The sequence below is a fragment of the Sus scrofa genome, unplaced genomic scaffold, assembly GCF_000003025.6.
Source record: "Sus scrofa isolate TJ Tabasco breed Duroc unplaced genomic scaffold, Sscrofa11.1 Contig622, whole genome shotgun sequence".
Taxonomy (NCBI): domain Eukaryota; kingdom Metazoa; phylum Chordata; class Mammalia; order Artiodactyla; family Suidae; genus Sus; species Sus scrofa.
In genome coordinates this window covers 1-14,865 of record NW_018085269.1, presented here as the reverse complement: position 1 = coordinate 14,865, position 14,865 = coordinate 1, and the positions used below count along the sequence as shown (strand labels likewise).

Here is a 14,865-nt window from a genome sequence, read left to right as displayed (position 1 = left end):
AACAGTTGCGACGGCTCAGGGGACACCGCAGACTGCACCGAGGTTTCTGGTGGCAGTGGAAAAGCTTCAACCTCATTACTGGATGCTGGACTTAAGGTGAGCACAAGATCCACAGGTGTAACAGTGACACTGCTGGGCCGCTGCGGAAGCTGAGCTTGATCCTGACCTAGCGGAGAAACTGTTGTCACGTGATGCTCTGGAGAGATAGCGACATACTCGTTAGAGAGCTCTGTTTGCTGAGCTGGGGAGGATTCAACCTCACCAGGAGCCTCTGGATGCTGACCCGGGGCCTCCTCATGAACGGCAGCAGCTTCTGGAGATTGATCTGGAGCCTCCTGTTGAACTGGCAAAGGTTCAACTTCCTCAGGTGGCTGTGGAGGCAGCGTGGGGGCCTCATGCTGGGTTGTAGAAAATCCCACACTGGTGTGGGACACCGACGGCTGAGTTGAAGGCTTGTGCGGATTTGGAGACCCAGGTCCCACCTCTGGCCTGGGTTCTGTGCTTATGGTAAGCCCCACATCCACAGGCTTGACAGTGACATTGGCTACGTTTGACTGTGAGCATGATGGTGACTTGGAGGTGAAACTGTCACTTCATGATGCTCTGGAGGTTGAGCTGGCTGTTCCTGTTGAGCTGGCAAAGGCTCCGCCTCCCCAGAAGGCGGCTCTGGAGGCTGAGCTGGTTGCTCCTGCAGGGTTGCAGAAGGTTCTACCTCTTCTGCAGACAGAGCTGGGGTCCCTTCCTGGGTTGGAGAAGTTTCAGCTTCTTCCAAAGACTCTGAGAGCTGCACTGGGGTCTCCTGCTGGGTTGGAAACGGTTCATCTTCCCCAGGAGGCTCAGAAGGCTGAGCTGGTGGCTCCTGCTCACTCAAAGGCTCAACCTCCCCAGGAGGCTCTGGAGGCTTCTCTGAGGTCTCCTGCTGGGTTGGAGAAGATTCCGTCTCCTCAGGGTGCTCAACAGGCTGAGGCAGGGCCTCCTGCTGGGCTGTAGTTGACTCAGCTTCCTTAGTAGGCCCTGGAGTGATGGTAAGTCCCAAATCCAGAGGCTGAGGTGTCCATTGGGCAAGTGCAAATGAAGGGGATGCGGCTGATGATGCGGAGCTTCTAGCTCACCGCTCTCTGGCCTCTGAAGTACATCCTGGGTAGGGAACCCTGGGGCGTGAGCTGGGGACCCTAGCTGGACTGGGGAAGGTTCCACCTCCTCAGGGCGCTCTGGAGGCTGAGCTTGGGTCTCCTGCTGGAGTGAAAAGTCAACCTCTTCGGGGCGCTCTGGAGGCTGAGGTGGGGCCTCCTCCAGGACTGGAGGAGTTTCAGACTCCTCAGGGCTCTCTGGGGCCTGCAATAAGCCATCCTGCTGGACTGGAGAAGGTTCAACCTTTTTAGTGACCTCTGGAGTTACGGTAAGGGCCAGATCCAGAGGTGTCACAGTGACACTGTGCCTGCCTGACTGCTGAGCTTCATTTACCCTATGATGTGCTGATGGCTGCCCTCCAGCCTCCTTAAGTATCTCCGAAGCTTGAGCTAGGAGGGCCTCCTGAAGGCTTGAAGTTTCCATTTCCTCAGGGGCCTCTGGAGGCTGAAACAGAGCCTCCTGCTCAAGTGGAGGTGATACTACCTCTTCTGTGGGCTGTGGATGCTGAGCAGGGGCCTCTTCCTGGAGTGAGGATTCCACCTCCTCAGGGGGCTCAGTAGGTGGATCTGGATCCTCTACAAAATCTGTAGGTAGATTAGGATAAAAGACACTCACACCGGGATCGAAATGATTATCCTGCCACTGTTCCCTCCAGTTGCTGAGTTTCTTCAGACTGGCCCCTAGTGCCAACACTAAGTTTGGCAAGCTGTCGGTGCTGAAACAGATCTTTCTTCTAGTTTGGGGGTGAAACAACAAATTTGCTTGGTTTTGAACTCTTGCTACCTAGAGGTGGAACAAGTATTGCAAATAATTGGTGATCTTCAGCCTGATCTGGACCTACCCTCTCAACCTTCCTTTGGAGTACAGGCAGAACTAAGCCCTGACTCTGATCCCAACCTAGCACTAGAGGCACCTCTGGGAAATTCTGATGCTGCCTTAGCCTGTCATTCAGATGCTGCTGGTCAACAGAAAAGTGATCTGGCCTTGCAGGCAACTCACCAACTGAATCCAAGTCCGGGTCTGGAACGAAAGTCTCCGTTACCTCCTGACTGGGCGGGGCGAACATCTGGGCTGGAGAGGAGGCCGTCGAGTAAGCCAAGCCCCCCGGCTCTGCCGAGGGTGCAAGCACATGGGGCGAGTCCAGTGAGCGTTCAGAGGTCAGCCCTGGGGGGTCGGAGGTCAGGGCGACATGGTCCAGGGCCCAGTCCCCCGACGCCTGAGCTACCTGGACCAGAAGCCACAACGGTGGCCACGAGAGGAGGAGCAGTGGGGACCAAAGGTAAAGGCGCGACATGACGGGACGTTCCCTGAGCGGGAGCTGAACCACTAAGGCAGCGCCCTGTCAGCAACCGTGTGCCCCGTCCTCCGCCTCACCTCACCCGGCTTAGTTGGGCCGTCTCCAGGCAGCCCCCCCTTACTTAAGTTCGCTCTCCTTGGGCCCCTCTAGGCACGCCCCCTTTCATTGCGTTCCCTTTCGTCACGCCGCCATAGTTACGTTCCCTGAGTTCCGCCCCCTTGTTAGGTTTCAGGCCCCCCCCCGCCCCGCCCCAGAGCCAAGCTGCGCCTCCCGCCTCCCTCCCCAGAGAGCCTTTCTCCCAGGGTCCGGAGGGCCCTCCCCTTGCAGAGGCAACAGTTCTCCCCTGCGCAGCCCCCTCCCCAGCCCCTTGCCCTCCCCAGCCCCGCGGTGCCGCCCCTCCCATCCGCCCTGGCCCCCACAACTGGGCAGGATGGGGGCTGCCGACAAGAGCCGCCCTCGACTCCAGAGGCCTAGGGGTGGCGGGGTGGGAGGTGCAGAGCTTCCCAAGGAAGCCGCAGGGCCTAGCGTTCCAGGAAATTCAAACATGCTAGTCCAGTTCTGGTCGTTTGAACGCCACCTCCTCAAAGGGAGACCTGAGAGACATTCTTCCTCCCCTTGGCCACACTGTTTCCAAGAGAAGTAGCTGACCTGCAAAATGAGCACCAGTCAGGGTGCCAGCAGGGGAACACACCTCACAGGTGGCAGTTATGAAAATGTTGCCATTTCCTCTAAGCTCTCCGTATCCATGTCCCGTTACTAATTCACCACTGTCCTATTAGGGGTTACCACTGACTCAGTGATGACTCCAACACTTCCGTAGGAGGGGTTTTGGGGGGTGGGGGTGGGGGTGGGCAGTGAATGGCCCTTTACACTATTCGCCTGGGAAAACGTCCCCATCCACTTGCCTCAAGCCAGCCATTAACCTAGAAAAGCATTTCAGTGCCGCTTTTCAGAGGTCTACTGTGGGTGCCCACATGAAGACACTTCAGATGTGAAGTTTGGAAATGCTGTGACCAGCACCCAGTTTACTTCCTTCCTACTCCCTTTAATACTCTATCTAATTTTAGTCCTTTTTAATTGGCTGGCACACCTTCTAACATCCAAACTCCAAGAGAGAGTTTCATCTTAATCCCAGTGTCTAGCACACAATGGTTTGGTTAGGTTTGGTTTGGTTTGGTTTAAGAGCTGCACCTGAGGCACATGGAAGTCCCCAGATCTAATCAGAGCTGCAGCTGCCGGCCTACACCACAGCCACAGCAACGCAGGATCCGAGCCACGTCTGCGACCTACGCCACAGCTCAGGGCAATGCTGCATCCTTAACCCTGCTGAGCGAGGCCCGGGGTGGAACCCACCTCCTCAGCGATGCTCGTCGGGGTCGGGTCTGTTACCACAGAGCCACAGCAGGAACTCCCCACACATAATGGTTTTTAAATGGAATTGATTCTAAGACTGGCCTCATTTAGGAATGGATCTGTTATTATAATCAGGTTTCACAAATCTTTAGCCTCAGTACTGAATCCTTTCCTCTCCCGTTTTACATTTCTTAAAGCCCAAATTGGGTATCTTCGAAGTTCCTTAACCGATTCGATTTACACGGAATTAAGTACTTTGCACAGGAAAAACTTTCAAAAAATGTTTACATTTGTTCAGAACATAGCCACCTTTTCTTTCTCTGCTTTCTTCCCTTCAGAACAAACTTTGCAACATTGGGGTGAGTTAAATACGCAGAAATCTAGCTGCAAATTAAGTTCTCAAGGATGTGAAACACACTTTTTGCTCCTTAAAAGGAAAACAACCCGGGAGTTCCCGTCGTGGCTCAGCAGTAATGAACCCGACTAGGATCCAAGAGGATGCGGTTTCAGTCCCTGGCCTTGCTCAGTGGGTCAAGGATCCGGCGTTGCCATGAGCTGTGGTGTAGGTCGCAGCTGGGGCTTGGATCTGGCGTTGCTGTGGCCATGGTGTAAGCGGAAGCTATAATTCCAATTCGACCCCTAGCCTGGGAACCTCCATATGCCGCGCATGGGGCGCTAAAAAAAAAAAAAAAAAGACAAGACAAAAGACATAGGAGTTACTAAGATCCAGGTAGTACACCTTATTTGAAAGGCATTAATAGTTTTCCAACACTGGAGCCATAATCACACTGAAAGCCATAGTTCCTTTGTTCCCAAATCCCTGGGATTCTGTCTGGGGGAGTTCTAAAAGCCCTGCGTCTTCTCCTGGGTCCGCAGCTGTAGAAGTACACTGAAGGCCCTCAGTCCTGCTCTCCAAATTTCAAAGAAGGGGTCAGAGCCCTCGCTAAGCACCTGGAAGGTGGGTACCCCTGTTACCCCCATAGGGACCTCCCATAAGGGAGGTTAAGTGACTCGGGGGCCCGAGCCCACACAACTCTTTAGGGGTAGAAGCTGGGTTCTCACCCGGCTCTTTCTGATTCTAGTTGGAGAGGGAGGTAGTTCAGTGGCAGAGCGAGTGAGCTCTGGAGCCAGACGTGCTTAGTTCTGAATCTCAGCTCTACTCCACAGTGCAGTGTTTGCTGGGCTTTCCCTAAAACAGTGCAGGGCCCAGGGCAACACAAGTGGCTAAGACAACTGCTACGGGGTCGTGATTTTTCATAGGCCCCTGGGGATGGCATTGAAGATGGAAACTTGTGAATTGAATTTGATCCATCCTCAGAAAAGAGGAGTCACAACGCCCTCTGGCCCCTTGGCCTCAGGCACAGGGGGCCAGAGTGTGTGACTTCAGGGAAGTTCCAGAAATTCACTGAGCCTCGGCTCCTCATCTGCACACTGGGGGAAACATCAGGTGAAATAAGGTAATATCATTAGGACAGTTTCTGGTCTGCTGTAAGCTCTGGGAATTCCAGCTAATTCTCATCAGTCCCTGCTTTCACTGCTCCTCTGACCACTGGAGTGAGATCTGTTCTTGTCTGGACACAGATGCAGCTTTGCTTGGATCTGATTGAAATCATCAAACCAGTATTAATGCAATCATCTCTCTCAACGCTGGGATAGCCAGTATTCTCCCGGATTCTTTTCCTTTTCTCTTTCTTTCTTTTTGTCTTGGCCTCCCCGTGTGGCATATGGAGTTCCCAGGCCAGGGATCAGATCCAAGCCACAGTTGTGGCCTATGACACAGATGCAGCAACACCAGATCCTTAACCCACTGTGCTGGGGATTGAACCTGGGTCCCAGCGCTCCAGAGATACCACCGATCCTGTTGTGTCACAGCAGGAACTCCTCTCCTGGATTCTGTTGTAGGATGCTGGCTCTTCCCACTCTCTTTTTAAAAATGGATTCAGGGAGTTTCCGTCGTGGCTCAGTGGTTAATGAATCCAACTCGGAACCATGAGGTTGCGGGTGCGATCCCTGGCCTCTCTCAGTGGGCTAAGGATCTGGCATTGCTGTGAGCTGTGGTGTAGGTGGCAGACGGCCCGGATCCCTCGTTGCTGTGGCTGTGGCACAGGCCCTCGGCTACCGCTCCACCCAGACCCCTGGCCTGGGAACCTCCATATGCTGGGAATGCGGCCCTAGAAAAATACAAAAAGACCAAAAAAAAAAAAAAAAAATAAAGGATTTAGGGGAGTTTCCGTCGTGGCACAGCAGAAACGAACCCGACTAGGAACCCTGAGGTTTCAGGTTGGATCCCTGGTCTCATTCAGTGGGTTAAGGATCCAGCATTGCTGTGGGCTGTGCTGTAGGTTGCAGAGGCAGATAGGATCTGGTGTTGCCGTGGCCCTGGCGTAGGCCGGCAGCTATAGCTCCGATTAGAAGGAAAAAAACCACAAAATAATGAACTGGAAAAAAGAAACACCAAAAACCCAAAAGGCGTACTACTTGCATATTTTGGAGTACTAAGTGAAATGAAACGGTGCTAAAACCCAAGGACACACAGCAGTTCCTTGTCCCTGACCAGTTCCTTGCCCATCTCCCTGAGCCAGCTCAGTGGGCCTGGTTACTTCTAGGGAGCTGGTTTTTAGGCGTGCTCCCCCCCCCCCAGCTTTTTTGTCTTTTTTAGGGCTGAACCCACAGCATATGGAGGTTCCCAGGCTAGGGGTTGAATCCGAGCCTACACCATGTGGGATCCAAGCCGAGTCTGCGACCTACACCACAGCTCACGGCGACACCGGAGCCTTAACCCACTGAGTGAGTCTAGGGATCAAACCTGCATCCTCATGGATACTAGTCAGATTTGTTTCCACTGAGCCATGACAGGAACTCCTTCCCTCCCCCCTCCCCTTTTTTTGTCTTTTTGCCTTTGGTGGGGCCACTCCTGCAGCATATGGAGGTTCCCAGGCTAGGGGTCCAATCGGAGCTGTAGCCACTGGCCTATGCCAGAGCCAGAGCTATGAGGGATCCCAGCCGTGTCTGCGACCTGCACCACAGCTCACGGCAATGCCAAATCCTTAACCCACTGAGCAAGGCCAGGGATCGAACCCACAACCTCATGGTTCCTAGTCGGATTCATTAACCACTGAGCCACGACGGGAACTCCTCCCCCCTTTTTGGCCACACTCTCAGCACACAGAATTTCCTGGGCCAGGGATTGAACCCACACCACAGCAGTGACCTGAGCTGTGACAACACCAGATCCTTAACCTGCTGAGCCACAAGGGAACTCCAAGGGAGTGAGGTCCAGCTGAGTTTTCTGGTGCTTTTCTCCACGTCTCTTTGCACATCCAGTTCTTGATTTATCCGTTTAGACCCTGTCTGTTGAATTCCTAGTAACATGGGCGAGGGCTGCTTCTTTTACAGTCTCACCCCCAGTCCATTCTTGAGGTTCAGGATGTCACTATTTCCAGATAAAAATGGATAGTGTTTATGAAATCGTGGCCATGTAGACATTGTTCTCCGTCGAGCTTAATAATTACACTCGCTCCCCGTCCTGAGACTCTGGGTGTTTCCCTTCCCCTCCCCTCTCCCTGCACTATCTGCTCTTGTCACGTCCTCTGCTCTCCTCCAGGGCTCTGGCTTCGCACTTAGCGCGCGTCTCGCTCCGAGCCCGCTCTTCCAGGGTCTGTCCCGCTAGTCACACAGCCGCCAGCCTGGACCCTCCCCTCGCTGCCTCCTGGGTTGGGCCTTGTCCTGGCTCCCTGCTCTTCGTGCTCTCCTTACTCTCGCTCTGTCGGAACACATCCCCAGTTAAGAATCCCTAACTCACATCCGAAAACAGAATGGTCTTTGGACCTCCTCCTGATAGTTAGTTCCAACTTGAGTATCCATTAACGGGGCCAAAAATGCATAAGGACCACAAATTACCGGGAAGGCACTACTGCTTTCAAATGGATTGTGTTTTACTTACCACAATGGCATCTCAGAACATGTGAAAACCTGTTGAGAGTGGAGGCTTGGGAGTTCCTGTTGTGGCTCAGGGGTTAAGAACTCAGCATAGGACTTCCCTCGTGGCTCAGTGGGTTAAGGACCCAACGTTGGTACTGCTGGGGCAGAAGTTCAACCCCTTGCCCAGGAATTTCCACATGCCACAGCTGCAGAAAGAGAGAAAGAGAGAAAGAGAGAGAGAGAGAAAGAGAGAGAGAAAGAGAGAGAGAAAGAGAGAAAGAAAGAGAGAGAGAAAGAGAGCGAGAAAGAGAGAGAGAGAGAAAGAGAGAGAGAAAGAGAGAGAGAGAAAGAGAAAGAAAGAGAGAGAGAAAGAGAGAGAGAGAAAGAGAAGAGAGAGAGAGAGAAAGAGAGAGAGAGAAGAAAGAAAGAAAGAAAGAAAGAAAGAAAGAAAGAAAGAGAAAGAAAGAAAAAGAACGGAGGGAGGGAGGGGAGGGAAGGAAAAGACCACAACATAGGATCCGTGAGGCTGGGAATTTGATCCCTGGCCTCACTCAGTGGGTTAAGGATCCGGTGTTGCTGCCAGCTGATGGGTCACAGATGCAGCTCGGATCCAGCATTGCTGTGGCTGTGGCATAGGCCGGCAGGTGCAGCTTGGATTCAACAGCTAGGCGGGGAGCTTCCATATGCCACAGGTGCGGCACCAAAAAGAAAAAAAGAGTTGAGGCTTGAGAGTTAGTTCAATCTAGCTTCAACCTCCGATCCTCCATTTGCCACCTCATGCCCTTGACTTCTGGTAACAGAGCCTCCCCTGCTCCCTGTGATTAAGTGGGCTCTGAAGTACTGGTTTAAGGCCCCACTGAGCATGGCTGGCCAGTCATGGTCTCCTGCTGGACACATGGTCCAAAGGTGTGGAGTTGGGAGTTCCCGTGTGGCTCGGTGGGTTAAGGATCCGGCACGGTCACTGCTGTGGCACGGGTTGCTGCTGGGATGCGGGTTCTTTCTGGCTCGGGAACTTCCACATGCCACAGGCGTGGCCCAAAGCAATGAGAAGACCCAGAGAAAAACCAAATAAAAACAAAGGCGTGCGGAGTTCCCACTGTGGGACGGTGGGTTTAGACTGCAACTGCAGCCGCTTGGGTCCCTGCAAAAGTGCGGGTTCGATCCCTGGCCTGGAGCAGTGGGTGAAAGGAGCTGAGACTTGACCTAGTCTCTGGCCTGGGAACCTCCATGTGTCATGAGTGCGGCCATCAAAAAAGAAAAGGGAAGAAAACGGTCCGGCGTTGGAATGACTGACGACCATCTTCGCGGTCATGGGGCACGAGTCCTCTGGAGGCGGAAGCCACAGCAGAGGAGAGCACAGATGGGGAGAGGTCTGCGCCCTGGAAGCAGCCGGCTCTAAGCCCGCAGGCTTCCTGGGGAGATGAGCTGACAGACTGTATGCCATCTGCGGTTCACGCGTATTTGGTTGGATTTCTTCCACTTGGAACGTAAAGAGTGCTGACTAACAAGTTACCGTTGTGAACCTGGGCAAGGTTTTCACCCCCTCATCTCACCCCCAAGTCTCGGTTTCCTCCTCTGTTGGAGGGGGGAGTAAGATCTACCTCACGGGTAGCCGCAAGATCTCCAGGAGGTGGGAGTACCCGTTGTGGCACAGTGGTTAACGAATCCGACTAGGAACCATGAGGTTGTGGGTTCGATCCCTGGCCTCGCTCAGCGGGTTAACCGATCCTGCGTTGCCGTGAGCTGTGGTGTAGGTCACAGATGGGGCTCCGATCTGCCTTTGCTGTGGCTCTGGCGGAGGCCGGTGGCTACAGCTCCCATTAGACCCCTAGCCTGGGAACCTCCATATACCATGGGTGCGGCCCTAGAAAAGGCAAAAAATAAATAAAATAAAAGCATCATTCGGCTGCATGTTCCCCCGCCCCCATTCCCTCCTTAACTGGCCTGGATACAGGGGAGGAGCAGGATCCTCTTTCCCTATCACCCCGAGTCTCAAACTCGCTCAGGAGGCAGGGCGCTTCTCTCTGTGACGGAACCAGGAATAAACTTATATTAGCCACGGGTCCTAGGACTGCCGCTTATTCATGCTGAATACAGTCACAACCATCTGCACACCTTTCTCCCGGAAGAAAAAAAAAGGGCTGTCCGCAGTGCTTGACAGCTGGTTGTTTTTCCTTGAAAACCCCCCCTTGCTACTTACTGCTTCACTTTGCGGTCAGTGAGCTCACAGAGCAGAGAGAGGGTGGCAGGAGCTCAAAGTCTACACTGTGAAAAAAATTAAATGTGAGATCATAACATCCACGTACTTCTTTTGTTTTAGGCTGAATGCAAAGGAAGTCTCCTGGGACTCACTGTCCTAGGACAGTGACCCATATGGGGATTCTTAATTCCCAGGGCCTTTTTGTTTTCATTTAACTTTTTTAAAAACTTTTTTTCTTTTCTTTTTATGGCTACACCCGTGGCGTATGGTTATTCCTGGGCTAGGAGTCGAATTGGAGCTGTAGCTGCCAGCCTACGCCACAGCCACAGCAACGCGGGATCCGAGCCGCGTCTGCGACCTACACCACAGCTCACGGCAACGCCAGATCCTTATTAACCCACTGAGCGAGGCCAGGGATTGAACCCGTGTCTTCATGGATACTAGTCGGGTTGGTTAACGGCTGAGCCGTGACGGACAGTCCAAAATGCACTTTCCATCCACATGCTCTGTGCCTGCAATTCAGTGGTGACGGCAGCATTCTTTAGCGTTAACCAGGACTCCCTTTCCTTCCGTAAAGGGCGAAGTCTGCAGGGCAAGAAACAAGCAACACAGAGCATCTGGGGCCAGCTTTGCTTTTGCCCCGTGAGAGGGACGAAGAGATGGTGAGAGGGGCCAAGGCGCTTTGTGGAGCTGGCGAGGGGGAGGGGGGGCTCTGCTGGTGAATCTCACTGTTCTTAAAACTGACCCTAAGTGCATGTAGATCCCTGACTAGGACTGGGCTCTTAGACCGCCTTCCTCTCAGGCTAGTTCAGGGACTGTGCATCTCGCCAGTTTCAAATGGCCTCTAGAGAAAGGCATGTCACTAACCTGCTCCGGTGTCTACCCTGTATAAACCCCTTCTTCTGTGAGGTCCCTATGGAAGGCAGGGGATTCCGGAGTCAGTATCAGACAGATCTGGCTACAAACCCCAGCTCCAAATGGCATCGTTTCTTTGCAGCTTATGCGCTGAATACGTGGCGTCATGTGCTGGCCCGAAGGAGGTCAGTCTGTTTTTGCCAAGTAATCACAGGAGGAGAAGGAAGAAATGGTCTACAATTCGCTCAGAATATTCCCGAGTCATCCCTGGGGCAGGGCCTGCTGCTAGACGTCAGGGAGAGGAAGGAGGTGGGATCCTTGCCTTGTCCGGGTTCCTGACCTCATCGAGAACAGCGGTTGGGTCTGCACACTGGTGGACACTGTCTTCCATGATGCTCCTTTGGTAGGCGACACCCGGAGGAATGGAGGGCGTACGTCCTGCAGAACGCTGATCTCTGTTACAGGGCTAGCAATAACCTCACCAATGGGCCCAGTGGCTACTGGTTATTGATGCAACATAAAATCACAGTCCTCTGCGCATCCCAAACCAAGACTCAGCCACATCCTGGATAGAGAGGACTATTGGCCCCATCCTCACCCCTCCTGGAATCCACACTCTGGCCACCTCACATTGTGGGTAGAGTGTACTGCCCCCAACCCCCCTCCCCCCGCCCCCCGGGCTTGGGGCTTGGCCAGAGGACTTGCTTTGGCCCATGGACAGGGCAGAAATGAGTCTGCCAGTCCCATGCCCAGGTTGCAAGGAGGCCCGAGGGTGGGTTTCCTCCTGCCCTCTCGTGCCTCTCTTGGGTACCTGCTGCCTCTTCAGCCTGGGCCCCGGCACGAACGAACACACATGGAAAAGAGCTACCTCGGCTGCTGTGCCGACCAGCAGTGAGAAGCAGAGGGGATCCAGTCAGCAGAGCGTTGAAGCAAAGCTGTACCAGTCATACTGCAGACTGGTGAGAATTGTTATTCCAACCCACTGAATTTGGGGGTTTTGGGGGTGGGGAGCGTACCATGGCATGCAGAAGTTCCCAGGCCAGGGATCAAAACCCAAGTCATAGCAGTGACAATGCCGACTCCTTAACCACTAGGCTCCCAGGGAACTCCCCAACCCAGTGAATGTTGGGATGGGTTTTTTACGTAGCATTATTGTGGCAATAGCTAACCAATACATCGTGTACTCACTCCTTTTTTTTTTGCTATTGAGGGCAGCACCCCCGGCATATGGATGTTCCCAGGCTAGGGGTTGAATCAGAGTGTAGCTGCCAGCCTACACAACAGCCACAGCAATGCCAGATACGACCTACACCACCGTTCACAGTCATGCCCGATTCTTAACCCACTGAATGAGGCCAGGGATCAAACCCGCCACCTCATGGATCCTAGTCGGGTTCCTTAACCACTGACCCATGACGGGAACTCCCTACCCACTTTTGGTTTGGGCTTGTTAGGGTGTTAGGGCCGCACCCAGGGCATATGATATGGAGGTCCCCAGGCCTTGGGTTGAATTGGAGCTGCAGCCACTGTCCTCCAGTACAGCCACAGCAATGTCAGATCCCAGCCGGGTCTGCGACCTACACCACAGCTCATGGCAACACCAGATCCGTAACCCACGGAGCGCGGCCAGGGATCGAACCTACCTCCTCATCGATACTAGTCGGGTTCATTTCCACGGAGCCACGACAGGAACTCCCCGCTCTCTTATTAGGTTATAAAGTCAGCTGCTACAAAGACACCCTACACAGTGGTGGGGTAAAAGAGAAAGACATTTTGGATCTCTTGGGTGAGAATCTGGCTCAGCAGTCCAGGGCTACTTTGGTGGCTCGTGTGTCAGGGAGCCAGGCTCCACCGTTCTCCAGTGTGAGCCTCCTCCACGTGAAGCCTTCCTCTTCACAGGTTGAAGCCTTGATTTCCTGCCTTGATTTCCCTGCAAGCCAAGATGCTCCACAGGGTGGCGCCAAAGCCTCCTTCCAACCTTAACCCTCCTACATCCAAAGCCTCACTTTCAACTTTCCTCTGGAGCCCCTTTTGAATGGGAGCTACATTTTCTCCCCTGCTGCCTTGCCCACAGTCTGCCCAGCTTCCACTCCTGGGAGAACCTTCCCGAGATCAACCAAGGACCAACTCCGTCATCTCTGGGGCTGACTGCATGTCACCAGCATCTAGTACCTCACCTGCTGACCAGCTGGAGTGACACTTTCCAGATTTGTCCCTCAGCTAGCTCTGCTGTCCACCACAGTATTACCCTTTGACAACCCCCATGCCCGGCTTTTACAAAGACGTGGATGCCCACAAGCCTATTTAAAAAAATTATAATAATAGGGGAGTTCCCTGGTGGCTCAGCAGGTTAAGGGACTGGGGCTTTGTCACTGCTGTGGCACGGGTTCGATCCCTGGAGCCACGATCCTGGAACTTCCACAGGCCATGGGCACAGCCAAAAAAACAAAAACAAAACAAAACAACGAGTGGGGCTCTGGGGTTCCAAGACACGCCCAATTGCGGGGGGGGGGGCGTCTTCGCCACATCCGTATATGGAGGCATGTTGGCTAGTGTTGGTTGGCTCCTGACACCGACTTCTACCCCCTTCTCTGCCGGTGCTAGAAGCCTGGGAACCACATTTCACAGATTCCGGACAGCAGGTTCTGCCAACAAAATGGGCTTGTGTGCAGCTGGAAGGTGGAAAGGAGCTGGAAGCCACTCTTTCCTCCTCTGCAGCAGACTCCACATTCCCTGTCAAGTCGCCAGCCTTGGGGCTGTGGGGCTGCAGTGACCTCATGAGTGGTTTCCCAAGGGTTCCTCACTTCTGAGTGGCAGCGGCAGTTTTGTGTCTACGGAAAGCAGCTGTGGTAAAATAACCTGAAGGCCAGTGGGGCGATCCCCCCACCCCAACTTTCACCACCATTACCCCCTCAGTGACAACCACCAATTCATGGCATAGTTTCTTTTCCTCCCTCCCTTTCTGTTTCTTTCTTCCTTCTTCTTGTTTTTTTTTTTTTTTTTTTTTTACTTGAAATATCTAGAGTGGTTTCTATTTTCCTGTCTATAGTAGTTTTAAAATATGTCTGCCAGGAGTTCCCATTGTGGCTCAGCAGTAACAAACCTGACTAGTATCCATGAGGATGAGGGTTCGATCCCTGGCCCTGCTCAGTGGTTAAGGTTCCGGTGTTGCTGTGAGCTGTGGTGGAGGTTGAGATGCAGCTCAGATCCCATGTTGCTGTGGCTGTGGTGTAGGCCAGTGGCTACAGCTCTGATTTCACCTCTAGCCTGGGAACTTCCTTCCATATGCCCAGATGTGGCCTTAAAAAGGCCAGGAAAAAAAAAAAAAAAAAGTCTACCAGGAGTTCCCTTGTGGCACAATGTGTTACGGACCGATGGAGTCACTGCAGTGGCTGAGGTCGCTGCTGTGGTGTGGCTGTAATCCCTGGCCCAGGAACTTGCACACGCCACAGGTATAGCCAAAAAAGAGAACATACGTCTGCAAATTCTTCGACCCGCCTTTCTTCAAAGGTGGAGACTAGGACCGCTAACTAGTGGGTTAATGATCCAGCTTGTCTCTGTAGAGGTGCCGGTTTTGCCCTGGTCTGGTGGACACGGTGGGCTAAGGATCCAGTGATGCTACAGCTGGGACATAGGTCGCAGCTTCAGCTTGGACTCTATCCCTGGCCTGGGAACTTCCATGTGCCACGGGGCGGGGGAAGATATAGAAGGAAAAAAAGGTGGAGACTAAATCCCGTCCTCTTGAATGAGAGCTGGCCTGAGTGACTGACCTCTAACCCTCATGTTAGACGACAGAAGTGATGCTGTGTGCCTTCTGAGACCCGGTCCCACAGAGGATAACTTCTCTGGCTCGCTCTTAGCTCACTCTGGAGGAAGCCAGCCCCATGTGCGGACATCCGTCAGGTAGCACGTGGACAGACAAGCCAGACGGGAGGAAACGAGCCTCCTTCAACAACTGCACCACCGGGCAGCATGGAAACTCGGCAGTGGACCCCCCAGCCTCGGCCAAGCTGTCAGATGACTCAGCCCTGCCCCAGATCCTGAGGACCTCAGGAGAGACCCAAGCCCAACGGCCCCAAGCCACTCCTAAGTTCTTGATTCACAGATG

General features: G+C 53.5%; 1 protein-coding gene across 1 annotated transcript; it reads right to left on the bottom strand.

The window, feature by feature from the left end:
* Positions 1-588: 588 nt before the first annotated feature.
* On the bottom strand, positions 589-2,617 carry LOC110259004 (leucine-rich repeat-containing protein 37A-like). Its single transcript, XM_021082302.1, has 3 exons — positions 2,131-2,617; positions 881-1,715; positions 589-688 (listed from the first exon to the last, which is right to left on the bottom strand). The coding sequence occupies exons 1-3, from the start codon at positions 2,423-2,425 to the stop codon at positions 589-591; spliced, it is 1,230 nt and encodes a 409-aa protein (XP_020937961.1). The 5' UTR covers positions 2,426-2,617.
* Between the last annotated feature and the right edge of the window lie 12,248 nt (positions 2,618-14,865).